Source organism: Carassius gibelio, chromosome A2, assembly GCF_023724105.1.
Source record: "Carassius gibelio isolate Cgi1373 ecotype wild population from Czech Republic chromosome A2, carGib1.2-hapl.c, whole genome shotgun sequence".
In the NCBI taxonomy this organism is placed as follows: domain Eukaryota; kingdom Metazoa; phylum Chordata; class Actinopteri; order Cypriniformes; family Cyprinidae; genus Carassius; species Carassius gibelio.
This window is the reverse complement of record NC_068372.1, coordinates 20,591,410-20,616,005: the sequence shown is the minus strand read 5'-3', so window position 1 is coordinate 20,616,005 and position 24,596 is coordinate 20,591,410. Positions and strand designations below refer to the sequence as shown.

At 36.7% G+C, this 24,596-nt stretch overlaps 1 protein-coding gene across 1 annotated transcript in view; it reads left to right on the top strand.

Moving 5' to 3' along the window:
• LOC128030792 (beta-1,4-galactosyltransferase 2) overlaps positions 1-24,588 on the top strand; it is a 98,891-nt gene extending 74,303 nt beyond the window's left edge. The window contains exons 4-7 of the mRNA XM_052618768.1: positions 4,349-4,536; positions 6,835-6,957; positions 14,756-14,860; positions 18,911-24,588. Of these exons, the coding sequence (XP_052474728.1) occupies positions 4,349-4,536; positions 6,835-6,957; positions 14,756-14,860; positions 18,911-19,061 (567 nt within the window). The 3' untranslated portion in view covers positions 19,062-24,588. The remainder of the gene's footprint in view (positions 1-4,348; positions 4,537-6,834; positions 6,958-14,755; positions 14,861-18,910) is intronic.
• Positions 24,589-24,596: the final 8 nt, after the last annotated feature.

The window sequence follows — 24,596 nt, the reverse complement described above, 5'->3', positions numbered from 1 at the left end:
AAAGAGAGAGAGAAAGAAAGATGGAGGCAAGACGTAAGAAATACAAAGAAAAACAGAAATAATGCAAATGGTTTGATGGAAGGAAGGCAGGTAATGAAAAAGGAAGGAATAAAGAGAGGAATAGGATGGAAAAAAGAAAACTACAGGAAGGAGGAAGCAATAAGAAGAGAGAAATCAAAAAGGAAAGAAAGAGGGAAAAGGAAAGAATGAAAATAGGTGGAAGGAAGAGGATGAAAGAAAAAAAACAGAAGAAAACTAGAGGGAGAGAAACCATATAGGAAGGAAGTTAAGAAGAGAATGCATTGATGATATGAAAAAAAAAGAATGATAGAAAGGGGGAGAGATAGAGAGAAAGTGTGGAAAAGAACATAATGCATTAAAAAAGAAAGGACGAGGAAGGAAAGAAGACGCAAAGAGGCAAGAGAGTGCTCTAATGAATCCATCTGATAACAGCAGCTTGTTTCGTCTGTCTTCTTTCCATGCTAATCCTTGTGATGTCAGGCTATTGATGAAATGGAGACAAACTCAAATTGAATTCTCAGAAATAGCTGGGGTTTGTCTATAAGCTGCCTTTCTTCTGCGCTTCCACTGCCACTGCTTCATTACTGTAAATTAGTTTGCCTGGCCGGTTGCCAGCACTGCCTCATCCTCTAGCTCAGAGGCTGATAAGACATGAACGCATGTCTGAAGCATGCTTTTAATTGAGCCCTGCTCACGCTACAGTAGCTGTCAGGTGGCAGTGAGAAACAGTAATGAGGCAGCTCTCTCCGAAATCAAAGCAACCTCCAAAACAAGCTAACTGTAGCAACAAAACTTCCAGCAGTACGTTAGGAGCTTTCGCTGACCCGGCACAGTTGTTCAACAGTGAGAAACGTCAGCTTAATGCTCGGCAGCCGTTCTGTAGAGAGCTGTTTTTTCCTCTTGAGTATTTTAGAAACAATAGTGAGTCTGACTATATAAACCATTTCTATAGTAGTGAGCAGGGCAAAAAAGGTCACAACAAGAGAGCCTGTCAAAAGCAGCGCGTTTAAAACACTCATTGTAAGTGGTCTGTTGACTGTAGCATGCTTGTGCAACATATGGTGTCCTCATTTAGGTGAGATTGAGTTTCTTGGGATGGTGTGGCGTTGTGGATGTTCATCTGGGCTGGTTAACCAGACGGTTGCTGGTTTGATCACCTCAAGGAGTGATCTGTGAGTGATTGTGGCCCTGAGAAACCTCAGGTTGCTGCAGGGGGGTTGTCTCTATACTGTAAGTAATGCGCTTTGAGTGACTTACGATGAAAGCATCAGCTAAATGAATACTGCTGCTTCAGTTTTGCAGGATTTTTCTTTTCACTCACATCTGAGAAGATGAAACCAGAGCGCAAGTGTCATGACGTCCCAGAGGCTGGGCCAGTTTGAGAGAGATTCATTCATTCCAGCTGACAGAATTGGAGCTCGTCAGACATAAAGATTTAGTTGTAGTTTAAAACTTTAGGGTAATGAAAAGCTCTACCAATTAGGCATTAGATGATGTCCGTCTAGCACACAGCTGCTGTCCACAGTCCAAATTATATTATTTTATTATGTTTTTTTCCCTGTAATTACAACTAATGATATTGAAACAGATTTTTTTGTTTAAAAGAATTTTTAATTTCATTTCTGATACTTAGTGACACAATAAATAAATGATAATTAAACTTCAAGAACATAAACATAATTATTTTTAACAAATAGTCTTCTTCTTACTACTAAAATTGGTAAAGATCATTTAAATGCAGAAAACAAAAACACATTTTAATTGTAATTATTACAGTTCTAAAAATTAAATATGAAATACAATTAATGTTGTTGTTGTTATTTATGCCAGTATATTTAAAGTTGATGAAGAGTGTCAGGATTTTTTTAAAGAATAATTTACAATTATTTATTTTCATTTTTGTGTTGCCACACATTTCAAACTGAGAATAAATGTATATTGTTACAAATTTACAAAAACAGATTTAAAAAGTTACATTAACATTACACCAAGAATACTGTTATTAATGGATGCTTTTAATAATAAAAAATATATTTTATATATATATATATATATATATATATATATATATATATATATATATATATATATATATATATATATATATATATATTTATATATATATATATATATATATATATATATATATATATATATATATATATATATATATATATATATATATAAGCTTCCTTTTTCTCCTTCATGTTCTATAACTGTCTTTCATGCACTCGTGCCCTGTAACTCTTCAATCCAGTTCACTCCTGATTTTTTTGCTCCCCCTTTCTTTTTCTAGCTTTCAGCTCTGGCATCGATAGCATGCTGGATGATGTGGTCAGCCTGCTGGGGACTGATAATGCAGGCTTTTTTCATACACACGCGCTCACACACACATCCCACACCTGCACAAGAAAACCCACAATGCTATCTCTCAGGATGAGCCCTGGTCCTAATCTGTCTCCATAGCAACAGGGTCCGGGTAGGACTCCCCCAATTGGCCATGAGCGTTCAAAAATAGGGATCCTGCCTCATGACCTAGAGCGAGCAAGGGATTGTGATTAGCTATCAGTGTGATCATCAGATAAAAAAAAAATACAGCTAATTGCTTCTCAGAGAGCAAGTATTGAGCAACTGACATGGCTGCGATAAGCTTACAGAAGCAGAAGGAGACTCTAGCTGGGGGCTGATGTGACTCTCAGACCTCAAGCTGAGTGGTTTAAGTCTGGGTTAAGAAACAGAGTCATTGTACTTCTTAGTGTGGTACTGATGGAAAGAGGGAGGCTGTTTTATTTACTGAGCTCGAGCCAAGAAGGATTTTCCTCTGCCTCATTGACTACAATTAGGAACCACCTTCAGAGTAGATGCTTTTTAGTTTGGGCTGTTTGTAATGGGTTATATATAACACCACTCTTCACATTTACTCTACATGTGGATTTATGTAACCATATTCATGTATAGTGGACTTTAGTGCGCCAAGGTTCTCTAGAGTGCCATATTATTTCCATATCCACCAGAATAGGTTTCTCAATGGCTAATGCCAATATCTACTGTGTAAATGTCAAATAAGTAAAAGGTACACAAATGTAAATAACTGCAAAGGAACGGTTCGTATTAAATTACTACCAATTTTTTTTTTTTTTTTTTTTTTTTTGCAAGTATGCACTAAATTGACATTAAAGGCATTTATTATGTTACAGAAGATTTCTATTTCAAATGAATTGTGTTCTGTTCAACTTTTTATTTATCAGAGAATCATGGGCAAGCAACTGTTTCACAGTCAAACCCACTCCATGGTGTGTTGAAACCATACAAAACAAGCCAAACCCCTCACAGCTGAAACTTCAGGATGAATTCTGATGATCCTTTTTCCTTTTTTTGTTTCGAAACCATCTGCTCATGATGTCCACATATCTGCTGTGTTAGATCTGGTTTCTTGGATGAGAGGTTCAAGTCGTGAGCATGTCCCTATTATGAATCTCATTTTTAGCAAGGTGTATTATTATTACCAGACACCTACTGCTGTTTTTTTTTTTTTTTTTTTTTTTTTTTTTGTCTGAGCTGCCTGCCACCACACAAGGAATAAATCTTATTAAACTAGTAAAAATGAGCCCAGTGATGTTTAATGAGCACCCTTGCTGATGGAAAAAGCTATTTTATGTCTCTTAAAGATATTGCCTTATCTGCCCCCTCTCACTCTTTCTTCCATTTCTCTCTTATATTGAAGCATCTGGGCCTCTGAGAGAATCGAAGTTAGGATAAATATTGAAAGAAGATAAAAGTCAGTTAGTATTAAGGTTTTTTCCTTCCTTTTTTAGCATTGATGTCGTGAAATAAGATTTCACTCGTTAAATCTAGGGCTTTTCTTGAGAGGTGTTTCTGTTTGCATCCGAAGGTTTTCATCACTGTTTGCAGACGTGGTTGAGCTGTGAATGCAACACTTCTAAGCCTTACGTAATATGCATCCTTTAATCATTTTGGTAATGCTTTTGTAGTGCACATCCACGGGCATTGTGCCGGAAAGGCAGTAGATTTGTGACAGTACTTCACACCTTTGGATTATTGGGCCAAATCTCAGCTATTACAGGATTACATGGGATTATTGTCACACTGGATTATTAGTTCAGACATCACATGGTGTTGTGGTGTTCCATGGCATCCCATTCAGTATAAATATAGACCTAATTAGACATCTTTTTCTTATTGATTTTTCTTATTCATTTTTTTTTTCAATATTATAACTATTGATAATATAAAAAAAATAAAAGTGAATTGTTTGTTTTCTTTCATTGTCCTTCATAGCAGTTTATTTTTTTCTGTTGTGTTTCAGCTTGGCGAGGACACCTTCAATCGGGCCAAGCTTCTGAATGTTGGCTACACAGAGGCTCTTAAAGACGCAGAATACGACTGCTTCATTTTCAGTGACGTAGACCTGATCCCTATGGATGACCGGAACCTGTACCACTGTTACGACCAGCCCCGTCACTTTGCCATTGCCATGGACAAATTCGGCTTCAGGTAACATTAAATATTTAAGGAGCCACAAAGTGCAGTAGTCTGTTGACACATTATATTTTATGTATCATTTTATCTCACTTTTTATCATTCTTGTCCCTTTTGATACATAAATAATCAGAAGCCTCATATAAAGGCTGAAAATGCAATAAAATGAAATCAGTGGCGTGTTTTATATGAATTTAATATCCTTGTAGAATTGTGGCCTTGCCAGATTTGATTACAGATAACGCTGGGCCGCATTTGTTGCTATTTACATAAATATTAATAGATGGCATTGTCTGTATTAGTCTTTATTTCTTTGCAGAGAAAAGAGTCCGTTAATCAAACAGCCAGAGCTTGAGGGCTGTCTGTCAAAGCCTGGGCGTTTGATGATTAATTGCTTTTTTTCCACTAGGGAAGATATATGTCTTATGATGCTTTGTCATCTGGGGCTCTAGAATACAGCTGAATTACTATGTATCAAAAGTTCGTTTGTTAGGTGCTGTGCCAGTCTAGACAGACCTGGAGCCTTGACAAGCATATGTATTCATTTTCCAAGGCAGACAATTATTTAGCGGAGACATACTGGCTCTCTTCAAGTGTAATAGCTGGAGATATTAAAACACTGGTGAAGGTTTGATGTATTATGTTTTTTTTTTTTTTTTTTTTTGAATTTGAAATGAATTTTGTCTGTCTTCTGTTGGCAAGCAGACAAGCTGGCCTTTGCTCCATGGTGTTTCATTTCCTGTCTTTGTGTGAGGGGTGAAAGGACCAAGACAATCTTAACTCTGCCATCCTCAAGGAATTGGTTCAAATCAGCCTCTGTCTTAAGATGTATGCTATGTTGGGAAGTTATTCCAAAAGATAATTGTTTACTAATCAGTTGGTATGTGTAACACATTTCATAATAGTTAGTTACTGTAAAATTATTTAAAAGTATGATTATTATACTTAAGAAAATTATAATGTATATGTTTTTATTATATTAGTAGTAGTAGTGTTCTTAATAAGAAGTAATTTTTATAGTAGTAGTGTTTTTGAACAGTTATTTGGTTTTAATTCTCTGTGGACGGCCAGACAATACGTTGTTAAACAAATGCCACTGCCGTTCTCCAGAGCATGAACTGCTTTTAACTGTCAGTGGGCTAATAACTCCGTTTCCTCTGTGAGTCATCTATTGGCGTGCGTCTGAGGAGGCCTTAACGTTGGTTTAATAAATGGAGCACCTTTTGAGGATTACACGCTCTCAGACCGTGAGCATGGGAGGAAACTTCAGTCATATTGTTTCTGTGAAGACTGCTGCTGTAGCAGATGGCCTCATTAATTTCAGCTTGTTGTCTTTTAACGTGTGGTTGCAGTGCGCGCGATCGCTTGTTTGTGGATGCATGTTTGTGCGTGTTCATGTAAGTTTTCGCTTCTCTTTCTGCCCTTATGTCACACATTTGTTTGTGTGGGTGGATGTGGTTGCTGTTGTTGGCAGCATACACTGCTGTAGCCCAAGGCAAACCCCAGGCGGCTACCCATGATGCACCTGCCAGCCCACAGCCCAGTGGGCCTTTTAAAAGAGGAGACACTGAAACCATGAAACCAACTAAGTGGACTCGATGCTTTTCCAGACTGTGTTCATCCAGTAGAGCATTTGTTTGAAGCCTTCGAACACTTGCTTGAGATATAATAACTCTGTGGTTTCAATTTCAAATATATGACTTAGTTCTGAGAACCGCCAAGGACTTTTAATTCAGCCTTTGACCTGCAATGGAGTATTTATATTTACATCAGCCTTTAATCCTGTAGACGATGATTCCTCAGATAATTCTCATCTGACTTCTGTACCTTAAGCTGTGTGATGAGAAAACTTAAGCTTTTACGGGGCGTCCTTAGAGTTGTGTAGCTCAGCCGAGGGGCCTAAGGGTTGGCAAATAGGAGAGAGGTGATGAAAGAGAGTTGGGAGAAGGATCAGATAGCATTTGGAAATGTTGGATCCCCTGTGGGAGGACTCGGTGGCTCTCTAGAATCACTCATACGAGGTGTAATTTTGTTAAATTCAAATGCTTGAGTTGACTGACTAAAGAGCTCAGTTCAGAGAGGGCCTACAGAAAGGATGTTTAGCTGTAGACTTGAATCAAAAAGAAAATCGAATGGGAATCCAAAGCCTTTAGCGCTACATTCCAAGTGGACAAAAATCATGAGTAGTCAATTTAAAGTAATATTACTGCAGAAAATGTTATTGGTGATTATAAGGTCACTCAGATTTAAGGCTTTATTCTAATTTGTCTAATAACTGAATAAGAATGACTGAGGTCTGTTCCCTCTTTGCAGGCTGCCCTATGCGGGGTACTTTGGAGGGGTGTCCGGCCTTAGCAGAAAACAGTTCCTCAAAATCAATGGCTTCCCTAATGAGTACTGGGGTTGGGGAGGTGAAGATGATGACATTTACAACAGGTAAGGCCATGAATTCGCTGTCTTTCTCTTTTATAAGTGCCCGAGGTCTGTTCCTTTAAAGTTGGGATAAAACAGAAGTAGCTTAGGATCTTTGACATACATCTGAGTGTAATGGATTATCAAAAAAGAAAATATGTAGGGCGGAGATGTGGGAGTTGCACTCAAAGCCTAAGGAAGATGCAAGTCTGGTTTACGACACCAGAGAGAAGTCTATCGTATCATCTGAAGATCAAGTCAGTTTGACTAAATTATTACTAGATTATACTAGATTATGAGGTCTGATAAAATGTAAAAAATAAAACGCATGCATCGATGAGTTGTTTGCAATAGGATCAATAACGTGCATTTATCAAATAGATAGTTTAATTTTTTTTTTCACGTTGACTTTAAATTAGTGGTTCCATATTGGTGTCTGGAGAGTTTGAAGGAAATTCACAAATGTATCCATTTGTGCAGCTATCTGAGAGATTAACTGTAGTTAAATAAGAATTGTCATGTCTCCTTGATGTGAAAAAGCTTTAAAACCTCTACTTAATCATTTAATAAATACCAGTTCTGCTTATTAATTTTTTAACATGATGTCAGAATTTTTTTCTGACCAATAAAAAAGTTTACTGTATATGGTTATCCCGCTGTGTTTTAATAAAGTCTAATTCATTACTTTTTATTTAGCTATAGACTCATTTGGTAAATGTATTCAGCACTTCTCCCACAAAAACATTGCCACTTCAGTTGTTCGGTTGGTTAATAAAATACAGCACCACAGTTTGAGGGAAATGGGCAGCTAAAGGAGAGGCTATTAAAAGGGAAAAAGTCTTCAAAGGTTTTATTTAAATTATGTATTAGTTTATGCTCTTTGCTTTAGTTTAAAAGAAAGTAAGAAAAGTAAGTTATAATGTCAGTGTTACTTTGACTAGTTGTTCTTTCTGGTGGTTCTAGAACAATCCATTTTAAAGACGACTGATATGCTGACAAATGGAAGTTAACCATGAAATGCACATATTTTGAGTTATTTATGATTGTCGTAATTGCTGATACTGTATGTCTAAATGTGTCACTGTGATCCGTGATAACAGATTGCACATTTCCAATCTACTTCTTCAAAAATCATTTGTGACACATTAACAGCTTCTGTGAGAAATCTGAATATTCAAATACTGTACATTTAAGAGAATATGGTTCTTTATTTCTCTTGACTTAAATGAATAATAACGCTGAAAGTTTTTAGATGACTGCCCATGTGCGCTCTTTAGAAAACTTTGAGCGACTTTCTGGGATGTCATTTAGTTTTGAGGTCTGGTAGACAGGCCTTGAAATGTGTTAGACAGGCTTTAAAAAAAAGTCATAAGTATGCGTCATCAGAAACAGACGCTTTGTCACTGAAGAGTGTTCTTGCGCTGTTTCTAGGTCTTTTTTTATTCTCTGGGATATGCAGCTCTGCAGGGAGCAGCTGTATATTCAGTGGCCGCTCACAAATCTACACCATGTCCAGACAGAAACGTGTGAATAGATGACACTCTGCTGTCTGATGCCTGTCTTTCCAGATAATGAATAGCTGCTTGTTCACTAGCTATCATTTTCCCCTGCTCAGGTGATGAGAGAGCAAAACCTGCAGAATATCAGGGCACGTGTACGCTCTTGCAACAGCGATAACACTCGTGGAGATATGCCCCATATGTCACTCTTTAAAGTTGTTTAGGGTCCCAATGACAGTAGATAGTGGAAACTGGATGGTGTGATAAAGCACACCTCTCAAATTATTTTTACCTGCCTTTGCCCCCTGTTTTTTTTTTTTTTTTTGACACAATGGATAGATTATAAAAGTAAAAATAGGCCTTATAGCTTGATATCCATAAAAAAGCTGCAGCTTCCCCTGAGCTCTATATCTGAAGTGAGCTGTTTTTATTGGGGGAATATAAAAAGCTTGATGTTGTTTTGAAGGAGTTCTAATTATGTATTTTGCATGCATATTTAGTGCACATTAACTGTCAAACTTCTTGGATTTTCTCGCTGCTAGTTTTATGTTCTAGGTGTGTCGAAATGAGCACCTTTGATTTTCAGCTTTTTTAATTTATCATTACTCCAGTGTTCAATGTCACAGGATACTTGAGAAATCATTCAGACATGCTGATTTATTCCATGTTTTTGTGGAAACTCTGATACATTTTCTTTGTCAGAAATCTTTGATGAATAGAAAGTTCAAAAGACTGCGTTGTTTTAACTCTCTGGGGTCTGAGGGGGTTTTGGGGTCCTTATCAGAGAATATTTGTTTTCGACATAACTAACTTCATTTAAAAGTAGACACTTTGAGCCACTGTAGCTGACTCAGTCTGTGGCTTTGAAATATTTCTAAAGTATGAATAAGTTCTTTCTTTACAGACAGGGAGCAGTCAGCTTTTAGCAGTCATTCAGAGACAAGATGTAAGAGTGAATGGCATGTGGACCCAGCTGTGTGTTCAGCTTCAAATTCTCTGTCTGACTGGTGGAGAGACACAGAGCCCATTTAGATTCCTCTGGGTGGAAGTTTACTTGAACATACTGTCAGTTCTCTGGAACCAGTTTGCTTGGGCTCCAGGGACTCCCAGTCCCTGTCAGAACAACTTCCTCTCTTCCCATATCTTTGAAGGTCAGCGGTCTGACAGCTTGGGTCCAAGTGCCAATGGACATCCTTCTCTGCAAGCTCGAAATTCTGCAGCCTGGCTTCTTGAAATCTGTAAGTCTGTGCGGATGTGCCCCTCTGTCATTGCTGCTTTAGAAGAGACACATTGTTTGTATCTGGCCTGTCTCTGTGGACTGGATTGTTAGTTATGCGTGTGAAGGCAGCTGGCATTAGTGTGCAGAATCTTTGTTTCTTGCTGTTGTTGATCCTGCAGTAGTAGTAGACTTCTAGCTTCAAGTGTCCCTTCTAGCCAAGGAAGAAGTTAAGAATTAATACGGAGTAGCTATAGTCACCCGCTATTGGTGAGAAGCTCCTGCAGCCAGTTCTGTCCTTGGTTTCTGACAAAATACATGACAAATTCAGAGGGGTCATTTTCCAGCTACGCTGAAACTGTGTTGAGCTTTTGTAATGGTCATAGTTTGGATGAAAATGTTTTTCACAAGTGTCATATTCGTGCATTTAATTGAGCTTTTGTTCTATTTTAATATATGTTTAAGTGAAATGTATTTCTGGTGATGGTAAAGATGAGTTTTCATCAGCTACCACGGTCATTTCTGTCTACTGTCTACTGAACATAATTTATTTGAAACAGTTTTGTGTGTGTGTGTGTGTGTGTGTGTGCGTGCGTGTGTGTGTGGAAGTGTATTCTTTACAGTCACTTTTCATCAATTTAAAGTTTTAATTTAATATAAAAAAATCTGAATGAAACCAACATTTTGCATAGTAGTATTTTTGAATGTATATTTAGATGACTATTTTAATACAGTGAAATACAGTGTTGTTACAAAAAGAGTGCATTTACCATACGACAAACATTCTAATTAGCAAGTGACTTAACTGAGGTTCATTTGAGCTTTCACATTTAATACAGAAAAAAAAAAATGTTTTTGGCATTCAGTTTTTGTAGTTTACTGTTAGTTTACTGCACATCAAAGACAAAGTGCACATTTAATCCATTCTTTGCTCAATATTTATCTGTTTATGATCATAATCTAGACAGCAGCCATACAGTATCAAACTCCAGATGTAGACAATCCTTTGTTTTCGTTTTGGATTTTGGATCATTTTATGGCAGTTTCATAATAATGATTGCTTTAAAATTATAAATCACCTAAAGAGGCATTATCTATAAAACATTCTTAATGGAAAGAGCAACCACTATCATGCTCTGCGAGCTGGACAGAAGGTCACCGCTGCATGCACTGGTAGGGTGAAGTCATTGTGGATAGAAATAGCCCAGAGGGATGTGTGTGAGGGAGGATAGTGGACTCAGATGACTGTGTCCTGGCCTCATGCACAGCAAATGTTCCATCACGCTGGCTTGAAACAAAAAGCAAAAAAAAAAAGCTTTTGGAGAGTTTTGCTCTTCCCTCTGGTCATGTGGACAGAGAAATAACCCGTCATTCTTTCTTTGATTTTCAACATTTGTGTAGTTGGAGAGGATGGAAGCCCTGGAGGGACATTTCCCTTTACATTTCAGTAAGAACGAGACAGTGGAAGGCAGTAGACAGGTGTGCTCTACTGTGATTTTTAAGTTGAAATTGAAAAGTTATGAATTACTCTTGAGGAGACTGGACTAAAACGAGGAGTCTATTTTTGACAGCATTCAACAATCACAGTCCGAGTCTGTCTAACTCCATGGGCATGTGGAGACACATGACTTCAGCATCAAGAGTGCAGCTTTTGGCGGCGTTTATAGCAGACATTTTTCTTGGCTCATTATATTAATGTGCAAAGTAACTTTATATTTCCAAGATAATATTGACGACTACCTGATTTTAAGAACATAACCAACATAACCTGGTCATGTCACCTGATTATGGAGAACACAAAGTAATTAACTAACTAAATAAATGCATGTATGTATGTATAATATAAGGGGCAAGTGAGAGAGAACTTTACTTGAACCGACCGAATCAGTCGAATGAATGACTAAACGACTTGCTCATTTGCCGCCACCTACTGTTGCTTTAATTTCATATTTAGTAGTATCACTGCATTTCATTTGTATGGTAACAACTCTACAGTTTCATATTATTCTTAACTGATTTTGAATGAAACAATGTAAAAATATTATGTGAAAGATGACACATTTAATAAGGTTAGGGGGAAAAATTTATAAACAGTGGGAAATTACATCTGTTTTGTTATACACAGCTGTGTTTTGTTATACACAGAGTTAAGTGAGAGAACATCTGTATTTTTGTATTAGGGATCAGGCAATATGTACTCTCCAGAAATCAGTACAGTAGTTTTTTTTATTCCACACATTTAATGGGAGAGAAAACCAGTTGGGGAGGGCTGTAATGGAAAAAGAAAACCAGACAAGGTCAGTCAGTCTGCCATATTGTATGACCACTCCTCTGTCCCTCCCTTTTTCTCTCACTTTTTCCCTCACTTTCTTCACCTTGTCTCTCAGCCTGTCTCTCTCTCCCGGTGTGTCTGACCTGTCTTTTTTTTTCTGCTCCTCTACCATTTTGCTTCACCAGTAAGCCATGAAGTAATAGTAACGATTCCAATTCTCCTCCAAACTAAGAGTCTAATGCAATTCAATGAACTGCAGGAAGAAAGAAAGGACTTAGTTAATCCAATCAAAGACTATGGGCCAAAACAGATCAGTCAAAATGATTAATTATTATATCAGCGTTCATACAAACATTCCCTTAATCACAAAACTGATTAGTTGGCTAATAGAGACACTGAGTTATTTCATCATGTACTTCTGTTATGGTACAATAGTGATGCTGTTTGCTTTTGTTTTGGATGAGTAATGAGTGTTTCCCCACCTGTTTTCCACATTCGCTCTCTTCCTGCAGGTGTTTTAATGCTTTTTTTTGCCTCCAAGGCTGAGGTTAATTTAGTAGCATCTTTTGTTTGTTGCTAACCAGAAAAAACAAACTCATTTTTCTATGTAGTGGAAAGGAAGTCACAAAACTTTCACGATTTTCAAGGTCTTTAATGGCACAGCATTTCGCACCCCCCACCCCCCCAATCAGACAGCTTTTAAATCGCGGCAGCCCCAGAGTAATCACAGCTGTCTGAGCCAGGTGTGAAAGGCCAGAGGTTCAAGGAAAACTGCTGCGAATTAATCGCACAATAGGATCTGAGAAAATGCTGTAATATGTGTGTATAATGTGCATAATAATGAACACAAATCCAGCTCCAAGGCATTTAACCCTCATCTTACCCGAGGCTGACGGCTGTTTAGCCAAATTACTGCAGGTGTCCATGAACATGAGCCAACCAAACAGTAATTTCCAACATGGACACAGTTATTGGAGTTATTATTATTATTATTATTATTGTATCTCCTTTACATACCTGGAGCTTTGCCGATTCCAGCCAAAATTCAAATCAGAGCAGAGGAGAAAAAATAGCTTGATTAGAATCAACCTCATACCGGGAATGAGGTTGAGCAAGATTCAGACATGAGGAATTTCACAATTTGGCAAGGTTCTTACACTGCAAAAAAAAAAAAAAAAAAAAAAAATCAAGTTTGCATATTTGTCTTATTGTCCAGTAAAAAAAATGTACAATATGTTTACAATTGTGTAAGATACAGGTATATAATGTTTATTTGGACATTTAACCATATTAATACTTCAGTACTGATATCATATAAATACCATGGAATGTACTGTATGAATATGATTATCATATTCTGCATTAAATGAATTTGGTGTTTTCACTCAGAAATGTAACAAGTAGTTGTAAAGTTTTAAGTTTATGCATTTAGCAGACACTTTAATCCAAAGCGACTTACAGTACATTTTTTACCTAACATGTGTTCCCTGGGAATCGAACCCATAACCTTGCGTTGCTAAGGCAAAGCTCTACCACTTGAGCCACACGAACAGGAATGACAGTAAAACATTGTGAGATTGTAAAGTAGAAGTACTGAAAAGTTTTTTTTTTTTTTTTTCGTTTCTAAAACATACTCTAGTAATCTTTTATTTACAACTTTAGGGGGAAGGTAAGGTGAGGTACTTTATATCATCCTTAATGCGCCATATTGTGTACAGTTGATTTTATATTTTGAATGAACTAGTTAAAAATCACTAAATACATTTATATGTAAATATGGTCACTGTCATGCGTTTAGTTTGGTCCTCAGTGACATTTATAAATCCACTCTCTATGTGGATTTATTCTTCATTGTTTACATTGTCTTTTCTCTCATTCTAATCTCGGGCCCTCAGAAGTCTCCTTTTGCTTTCTGGGTCAAGAATTCCCAGAGATTACCTTCAATCCTCCCAGCTGCATTATTTATAACAAAGGACATGCTCTTGGATTATTAGGATGATGTATATAAAAATGGAATAAATCAAAAATCCCACACAAACACACAGAAATAGGCATGCTCTTATTCTCTTCGGAAGGATTTCCATCTAATCAAATAAAGGCGTCATCCGTCAGAAATGCAGTGCGGGGCTCAGAGCTCAAACAACACAATGCTCACATGACAAACATAAGATTTGCGCTAATGCCAAGACCTTGAGCCAAGCAGGGAGATTAGAATGGTTGGATTGTTCAAGCAATCCTGAGTCGCTCTAAGCTGTAGTTACTCAAACAAATGGGATTGTACTCCAGGCGGGGTGTGTGTGGAGCTGCCTGGTCTGGCTGCTCTCTTAAGCAAACCTTCCCGACACAGTTCTCAGATACTGACTTTTGTTTTGTTTTAATTCTGCATTGTTTCCTGCTTATTTGACATTTCCTGGTATTTGTGTAGAGTCTTTGATTAACTGTTGCTGCTTGAAGTTCATCGTTTGTTCATGTGTCAAACTACAAACTACTGTCCACTTCAATACCACATAGGACGTAAATTATCTTTTGAGTGCACATAAAAGATGTGTTTGAATATGCATATATTTATTTAGACATGATAATAATAATAATACATTGTTTTATTTTTTTTATTATTAACATTATAATAAAATTATGAGAATATGGACACACAAATGAAACAAACAGAAAGTGTTTTTGAGAATTGGAGCTGGGTGATGCTCTCTCTTCTCTAAACCATAGCTGTGACAATCAGTAGACGATGTTGTGACTGCGTGAAGCCAATCAGTCAGTCGATATGAAACCTTGTACACTCTAACCATTCGTTTTCTCCATTGTTCTCCCCCTTTCTGTCAGAATCACACTAAATGGGATGAAAGTGTCCCGGCCCGATGTGAGAATCGGCCGCTACAGGATGATCAAGCATGAGAGAGACAAGCACAATGAGCCAAACCCCCAGAGGTAAGACCCTTTTCTCCTGCCATCTCATCTCTGTGTAGTGTGAATACAGCCTGAATGCTTTCTAGTTTGTTGCATTGCAAACTTTATCCAGCTTTTGCCACTTGGTTGCCTGGATCTGCAAGATAGTTTGATCTTTAAGACCTATTCAGCCTCCTAAATATGATTGTGTGTGTTGATGCCAGCTGGCGGAGGTTCTTAATGCATGAATAGCTCAAACGTCACTGGGTGTAAAATAGCCCAATCAATAAGCCCATCCGCGGACGATGGGCTGCGAGCCAGATCGTTCCCAGGTAGAAAAGCTTCACAGCAGAGCAACTAATTGCAAAACGATTCCTGCAGTTGCAGGTTGGTCTACTGTTTCTTGGTGGTTGTCAATCTTTGGAAAGCGCTGAGCGAAATGGCGAGATGGAAGCAAAAGAAATGCCATTAAAAGTTAGGATTGGTCTTTTCTCTGGTAGGAGGTTTCACTCAGCTCTCACTGTGCAAAGATAAGAGTCAGTGATTTATTCTCTTTTGCTCAGTTTCATTCTCATTCTTTTTTTTCCCCTTGATCTCTTTCTCATTCACTCACTTACTGTCTTTCCATTTATGTCCTGCTCTTCCTCATTCTTTTTGTCTTTTTTTCCTACAAGTGGCTCAGACAATTGAAGTAATGAGCGCGGCCCACCCCGAGAGCCACTAGCGCATGCTAAACTCATTTTTGCTGGAGAGGTCAGAAGAGCGCTGGGTAGAAATGAATGGGGTGTCTGTGCTGAAGTTAATGAATTGAAACATGTCACGCTAAACCGGGTCGTTTGTCACAGACAGGTCGTTTGTTTGTGTTCTGTCTCAATGGGAAAAAAGATGCGGGGTCGATTGCTGAGATCCACATTTGGTACAAGCATCAGACCGGAAAATGTGCACTTTATTGTTTGCGGAAACATTTTTTTAATGCTCTTCAATTAAGCCAGTGCTCCTCTAAGGAAACCTGAAGGTTATATACTTAAATATTAAGTATTTATTATTATAATTGAAAATATTTTTCCTAATTGTTCATTGAAATTTCTTTTTTTAAATGCTCTTCAATTACCACAAGGCTCCTAAGCTTATATACTTATTCAATAAATATGTATGTAAGTCAGAAAAAGCTTTACTTTAGTGCACCATTTACTCTAAGTGTGCTAACATAGTGACTCCACAGACTGATGCAGACATTGGCTCAGTGACAATCAATATATCAGGAAGTGCGGTCAGAGGTTGATGAATCTCGACGGCATCCTCTGAAACACTCTCTGACTTCACCAGGGCTGATAGAACCCAGAGTCACAGCTCAACTGGGAATCTGATTTATAATTGATTAGCGCCATAACGGGAATAATGGAAAGTCGTTTAGAGTATGATCCCTTCCTCTCTAGATTTTATTGCCTCCATTAGAGGCTGGTGGGGGATTATTCTAAAATGGCTCTTTTGTATGTGATTAGAGGTTTAGTCTCAAACATAACTGCCTCTTAAAACTGAGCTGGAAATTTGATGGAGAAAGCTGATTCGGGGAATGCCGTGGATTACTGGATTTTATTTATACGGTTGTGTTCCCCATACATTCTGTGATAATATATCAATTTTTTTAAATGATAATGTGTGTTTTTAAATGATAATGTATGTTTTTGTAAAGGGCAGAGTTGTGGTAACTTCAAGTTGCCGGCTCTTTAAGTTTTGTCTTGTTTGATTTTCCTGTCACACAGGTTTAGGTCATTTTGTTTTTTAAGACTTGCTGCATGGAGATGAGTAAGTGGCTGCGTTCTCCAAGCAAACCCTTATTTAAAAAGAAGAGTTGTTGGACTTGATGAATGGCTGTCCTCTCCTCAGCTCTGTTACTACCACAGCCATCTTTGTTTAGTCACTCCGCAGAAGAGCATCAGCCTTCATAATGAGATGTTTTGCTCGCCGGAGGAACCAGGCTTCTATTCATCAACTTTCCTTAGTGCTGCTGCACACCGGTCCACATGAATATTAATTCTAGTTCAGTGTGAGCCCTTTCAGATACACTTATTTCATTCAAGAGGTGTACATTAATCATTATCTGCAGACTCTTTAATGGCCTTCATGGCACCTACATTGATATGGAAGTTGATAGCTTCACATAAATCAAACTACCCTTTATCGGACAACTTGAACTCTCTTTCCTACTTTTGTGGCATTTTTCAGAGTAGATGTGCCATTTGTTAAAACATTCTTTGGTTGAGACTGAAATGTATATCATTTTAGGTGTCTTAAGGGATGGAAGGTTAAGATGTAATGTAAAACGCTGCTGGAGAAGCAGAGCTGCTGAATACTCCTGTACTCTTCTTTTTTAGCAGAGCTCAGTGAACTTAAGTAACTTCTAATTTTAATGATAAACCATGGGAGTCTAAAACTCTCATCATATCTCTGTTTCTCTTGTCTTTCAGTGCCTACAGCACAAAGCTTGTTTCTTCCTTCTTTTTTTTATCTCTGTTACAGTGAAAAACTATCTTATTATGTAACTTAAGTGTTTAAATATGGTCAATGTGGTTTATAGGGTTAATGTCTGTTTTGATTCCGATGAAATCTTGTGAGAGCTATTTGTTTTTCCCTTGCAAAAATGATGCTCTGTGCACCTTTATAAATGTGATTTCACCCCCTGCTGGTTGACATTGGTATGTAAGTGTATGCATTTAAGTCATCCATATTATGATATTTACATTTATTTGAGATTATCATTTGTAAGTGACTTACAAGATGTGTTTTATTAGCATGACCATTCGTTTGGAGTCAAACAAGTGCGTACTAGCTCCAAAACATTTCCAAAAGAAAACAGTTGTTTATATTATATTATTATAATTAATGTTTATATTATATTATATTATATTATATTATATTATATTATATTATAGTTCCAAAGCTGTATGTCATTCTTTCCTTGAAATACAAAATGTACATTTTGAAAGAAGCTACTTTCTTTTTTTCTTTTTTAAGAGTGAACATGGGCTGTCAGGCTCCAGAAAACATAAAAGCACTATAAAAGCACCAAAAAAGAAAAAGAAGCCAAATGATATTTTTATAATTATATGTATTTATCTTCTTCATTACCCAACATGAATGCTTTGAGCTGATAACCTTAACTTGCAGCTCTCAAATCAAAGAGGCGCAGGTTATGGCGTTTAGTTATGAAACAGTGTCATCGAGGTTATTGACTTTTAACCTTCATCATAGCTGCCATATTTAATCTGAGAGCGGCAGATTAAGAAGGTGAAGATTATTAGTCCGTCAAGACTTTTATGATTAGAAAAAAATGTGCTTGTAAATTGCGCACTACCCTTAAATAATTTAATTTGTACTTAATCTTCCTCCAGAAGTTGCATATTAGTGCCTTAGATTAGTCATAGTTGCTCTTAAGGTTATACTGTGAACCTTTTAGGGGTTAACAGGGTACAAAAAAAATATCTTTGAGGGAAGTGCACCAGTGAAAAGCTACTGACCCCTTAAAAGTAATATTTTCTAAGTGTTGGAATATAGTGCATAAGATGTATAGACCACTTGTGTGACCCTGGACCACTAAACCAGCTGAATAAATAAGCTTTCCGTTGATGTATGGTTTGTTAGGATTGGACAATATTTGGCCGGGATACAACTATTTGAAAATCTGGAATCTTAGGGTGCAAATAAATCTAAATACGGAGAAAATCACCTTTAAATTTGCATATTACTAATCAAAATTTTTATTTTGATATAATTACAGTAGGACATTTACAAAATATATTTATGGTACATGATCTTTACTTAAAATCCTAATGATTTTTGGCAAAAAAGAAAAATCGATAATTTAGACCCATACAATATTATTATTATTATTTTTTTTTGCTATTTCAAAAAAAAATTCCCCAGTGACTTAAGACTGTTCTTGTGGTTCAGGGTCACATGTATGGTTTATTTACAATGCATTTTTTGTCCTTTATGAAGATGCACTGTAATTTTTAAGCCCTTTTGTATCCTAAATGTTTCTGAAAACCATGACGCAGCTAATACTGTTTGTGTTTCTTCTTCTTTTTCCAGGTTCACTAAGATCCAGAACACCAAGAACACCATGAGGAAAGATGGGATCAGCTCACTGATGTACAGAGTGGTGTCTGTGAAGAAATACCCGCTCTACACCAACATTTCCGTAGAGATCGGCAAGCCTCCTCCTAGACCTCTCAAAGGATAGAGAGCAACTGGGTCTTGACCGAGGATGCCGTGACCTTCTTAAAGTTCAGCGCACAAACACACACACACAAGCTCTGCCCAGGATCACCTTCCTAAGATAATGCAGTGAAATGCTGAACAGGTTCGTTCTCAGGAATACGTGGAAGCTTGATGTGGATCCATCGATGTGCTGTTGATTCATATGCTGATCCAGATCAAGATGTGCGCAGTGTTTAGAGGAAAAGGAATATTATCATCATACTCCACTGGCTGTTTTATTCAGACCTTGAGGATCAGTACAGGATTTTAGGCTCTTAACGGGAAGGTTGTTGAGTTCTGGTTTTGGTAAGTGATGTTTATCTGCGAAGAACAGCCTGGTCACTTGATGTAAATCAGTCCGAACATACACTACTCTACATTTCAAAAGCGAATGTGTCTTTGTACCTGCGATGCTTGCAGCGTTCAATCTCTTCTTTCGTTTCTCAGATGTTGGTTGATCATGTGAGGTTGATAAATCAGTGCTTGAGTTGGCTCCTTCGGATTGTGTCCATATCTCTCTCTTGCGCTTTTATTTTGTTTCCTCTTTTGGGACTAAGCTGAACTTCTCACTTCTCAGCATTTCTGGGGGTGAAACCCTCGTTGGGATGTCTTCTTGGGAACTTGGGGGACAATTTTGTGTGTGATTAGACTGGATCTGGACTAGTCCTACAAGCACATGACTGTGTCAGTCAATCTGGTACGAATGGCTGCCTTGTAGATGCCTGGAGAAACAGCGGTAACTTTCGCTGAGAGTTGAGGAGCTTCTGCAGAAGTTACTGATGATCAGACCTCTGTATCATTCACCACCTGCTCAATACTGACTGTGCTACAAGCCACTCTTTCTTTGTTTACTTTGATTTGCCTGAAATATTCATATTTAGATGTCATATATCAAGGCTTTTTTTAAAAACTTGAAGTATGAAGTTAGCAATGAGTGCTTTGATCAAATAATGCCCATATCATTCAGAGTCCAGGGTCCAAAATCAACATTTTTCCACACCTTTCAATTCAAGTGAATTTAAAACATTCACCATAGTAATTATTTCTTACAGGCTATAACTCAATATTGCCATTTTTTTATTTAAAAAAAATGTGTGTCTCTAACAAAGGAATTGTTATTAGCTGTCTTTTTTGCATATTTGTAAGAGCACAGTTCACCAAGAAGTTTGTTCAGCCTTAACTGTGCAATAATAATGAGAAGACCTATAATTTGTTTCATTTATATTTTTGTTTTGATAGCTTAATATGAAGATTTTTTATAAACTACCCTTCAAATGTTTGGGGTCAGTAAGATATATCTGAAGAAATAACACTTTTAGTCTATGAATGCTTCTACATTTTTATAGTTTAAATTTCAGATAAATGCTCCTTAGAATTTCTGTTCATAAAAGATGAATTACATGTATGAAAATATATAGCAGCACAGTGTTTTTAATGTTGGTAATAATGAGAAATGTTTCTTGAGTGCCAAATCAGTTTATTAGAATGATTTCTGATGCATCATGTGACATTGAAGATTGGAGTAATGGCTGCTGAAAATCTATCACAGGAAATCAATTAACAATATGTTAAAACAAATATATATATATATATTTCCAATTCTAATAATATTTCACAATATTACTGTTTTACTGTATTTTTGATCAAATAAATGCATTATTAGAGACTTATTTCAAAAACATTAAACAATGTTACCAGCCCCACACTTTTCAACAGAGTTCAGGAGGACCGAAAACGTCAAAAACATAAATCTAGTTTCCATAATTTTCATCATCTGTCATTTTCATGTTGATTTTCACTTGCACTTGGTGTTTGGCTAATGTTAAAGGGATTAATCATCCTCATGTCCACATGAAATTTACACATCTCCAAACCTTTAAGACCTTCGTTCTGTAAGACCAGAAATTACAATATTTTTGATGAAATCTGAGAGCTTTCTGACCCTGCATAGACAGCAAGGGAACTATCAAGTTCAAGACCCAGAAGGGTAGTACATTGTTAAAATAGTCTATGTGACATCATTGGTTCAACTATAATTTTATGAAGCTACAAGAATGCATTTTGTGTGCATAGAAAACAAAAATAACAACAATCCTTCTCTTCCCTGTCACTGTCTGTCCTCTATTCACTTCAGATGCATGCCAGAGATTGTCTCACTATTACTATTGGAGAAAGCATAATGGTCAACTTGGATCATGTGTGCCTTAATAACCAAACACATTACAGCCTTGATGTCACTGAGTTTCAGTCAGAGTTGTGCGATACTCTAGTGCTGTTTACGGATACCATAGGAATGAATGTGAAATTCTGTAAACTGAATCCAACTTGTCGCAAGAAGTCAAAGACTTCAGCCAATAGGCTGTCGGTTCATTAAATGATAAGCTATTTCTCTAAAAAGCTGTTTATTCAGCGTAGTGAAGCCTCTACTCCGTTGACATCAATAAAAAAAAAAAAAAAAAAATAGCCTCTGATAGCATTAGCATCAGCAGTTAACTGTTTTTTTTTTTTTTTGGGCTAAAAGTTGCAGGCTTGCCTTCTAGTGGCTTTGCCGCATACATATGCATTGTAAACATGGTAGTCTTGTGAATGGCAGCGGACAGTGAAATAGAACAAATAAAGTATTTATTTTTGTTTTCTTTGCACACCAAATGTATTCTTGTAGCTTCATAAAATTACAGTTGAATCACTGATGTCATAAAGATGTCCTTTCTACCGTTCTCGGTCTTGAACGTTTTAGTTGTGTTGCTGTTTATGCAAGATCAGAAAGCTTTCGGATTTCATCAAAAAAAATCTTAATTTGTGTTCCGAAGATGGACGAAGGTCTTATGGGTTTAAAATGACATAAAGGTGAGTAATTCATGGCAGAATTGTCATTGTTGGGTGAACTATCCCTTTAATTTTGGACCCTGTGTTCTCCTCTTCTGAATGATCTGGACTGCATTGAACTGCTTTTATTTACAATACTTTGCAAGCCTCTTAAAGATGTTTTACCGTTCCTTATTCCTTCTTCACCTTTTATTTTACAGCCTGAAAACACCAAGCTGATGCCTTCAGATGTTTTATGAGGGGTAAATGTGAGGGGAGTTCAAGCTCTTTTTTTCTCTCTTATCGGCTTTTCTGCACCATGTGTGGACGGTTCTTTGTGCTATCAACAATTCTTTCAGCCCAGCACAGAGGAAGTCATTACTGAGAGCCCAGTCACTCTCTCTGTCCTTTTTAAAATACACATCTCCTAGTCTTTCCCCTCATGCCTTTCATTTTAGCCTCACCAACTCATTTCATTTCTGTGTGTGCATTCATGTTGTCTTAACTGCTGACCCAAGCAGTCACTAACGTTGTTTCCTTTTTTAAGTAATTTATCACCTCTGTCTAATGGGTACCATGACCTGCAGTTATAAGTGCATCACTGATTTTACATTGGTCATCAAGCAAAATAACGGTTAATACTTACCTGATGCAATATTGCCACAAGCCCATTGATTTTGCCTGTAATAATAGCCTTAAAAGTTGACATCCATAGTTACCTTTATTTGAAAGATGCCCACTGTGTGCAAATAGTTGAGTATATTCAAAACTATTAATTGATCATATTCATATATTTTTTTTGTTTTTACTCTAGCTGTGACCTGCATTTTAAGTGCCGAGAAACAGTGTTGTAGAATGCAGTGAATCCTAAACCTTCAACACAAATGGGATTTCATGCCAGTATCCTTATTAAAAAGACATTATGCTTGTCCTGAAATGTCTTGGCAAATGAAATAGAAATCTGTTTTTTGTTGGAGCAAGATGAGATTATTTCCTTTCTCGAGGTTATGTATCAAGGCGTGTATTAAATTGAAAGAAATGTTGCAGAGTGCATGTCATTTACATTATCTTAATTTTTTCAAAATGAAAAATGCAGTCCACATGGTGTATACTGTGTGAGCAAAACAAAGTTCAACATATTGAAGTTCTCATGTACACTGTTGCACGTAATCTTTTAGGCCTGATACAGCATAATAATCTCTAGTCATTCTTCTGAAACTTATTTCGATATCTCTCAAATTTAAAGGTGTACTTAGTTATTTTTTATTGGTTGCACTGATTGATATGGAAGATTTACACTACCATGACTAATTTAAATGATTCAATAGGGCAGTCATCTTTATAACATTCAAAAGTGTTTTTTTAAATATATATACTTTTGACGTAGGTACTTTTATTCAGCAAGGACGCATTAAATTGATCAAAAGTAAATGCATTTTTAATTTAACTTTCAAATAAATGCTGTATGAACTTTCTATCTATCCTGTATCCTGTATCACTCTTTCTTCAAATATATCAAGCATATTAGAATGATTATTGAAGGATCAAATGACACTGAGATTAGAGTAATGGCTGCTGAAAATTCAGCTTTGCCATCACAGGAATGAATTATATTTTAACATTTAACATTCTTAAAATAGAAAACAGTTATTCTAAATTGTAGTAATATTTCACAATATTACTGTTTTCACTGTAATTGAAAGATCAAATAAATGCATTCTTGGTGAGTTTACCCAAAATGTTTTAAATATTAAATATTTACATTTATATATCATATATTTAAAATGACTAAGTGCACCTTTAAGGGCCTCTAGTAAGACCATGTATTTGGATGGTGTGAAATCTGTAGATATGAATCTTATTAGTGAGGACAATGAAATCTCATTTTTTTTATTATTATTTCTTTTTTTTTTTTTTTTACTTTTTGTCTGGTGATACACTCAAATATTAAATCTTAAATCCTTCTGATCTACATCTTAATTTTTTACCCAGTGGCAAATAAATTGCTTCTAGTCTACAGTGTAGATATAGAGTTGCATTATTCTTTAGTATTTTGGGTGGAATTTGATAATGTTATAAATGTTCCATTGCAGTTTTTAAAAGTTTATACATTTAAATCATGTTTTTTTCCCCATTCCAAAGTTACTCATATTTCCTGTGCTAACAATGCAATCAAGTGAAGCTCGCACAATGCTTATTACCAACTTTGCAAAGCACAAATCCAATCATTTAGGTAAGGATGCTATTCTTCACCAGATCTCGCTTTATAGTTTGTGAAATCACACCAGTGTCACATTGAATACACTTTTGATTTTGATGCTGTTCTTATATATCACTCTTGGGTCAGCGAACCCTCTCATACTGAAAACTCAGAGACTTGTTTATGTAAAGTTCACCCTCTCTTCTCCATCACCCTTTTTGCCCTCAGTTGTTCTCTGGAAAGAACTCCATCTGTGCTCTGTGCTTGTCAGTGTGAGAGAGGGACAGAAGTGGGCAAGTATTCCACACCTACACAATGACATGCGAAAAAAACTGACTGCCTCAGGTCTTCACATCTGGGGCACATTTTTAAAGACTTACTGTCTCTATTAAGGTTTTTTTTGTACATTGAATGTCAAAATACTATATCTTATATAGAATGCATTATGTCATATCAAACATACTTTTTGTATACAATCAATAAATCCAATGCTACAAGAATCTGATGATGGGT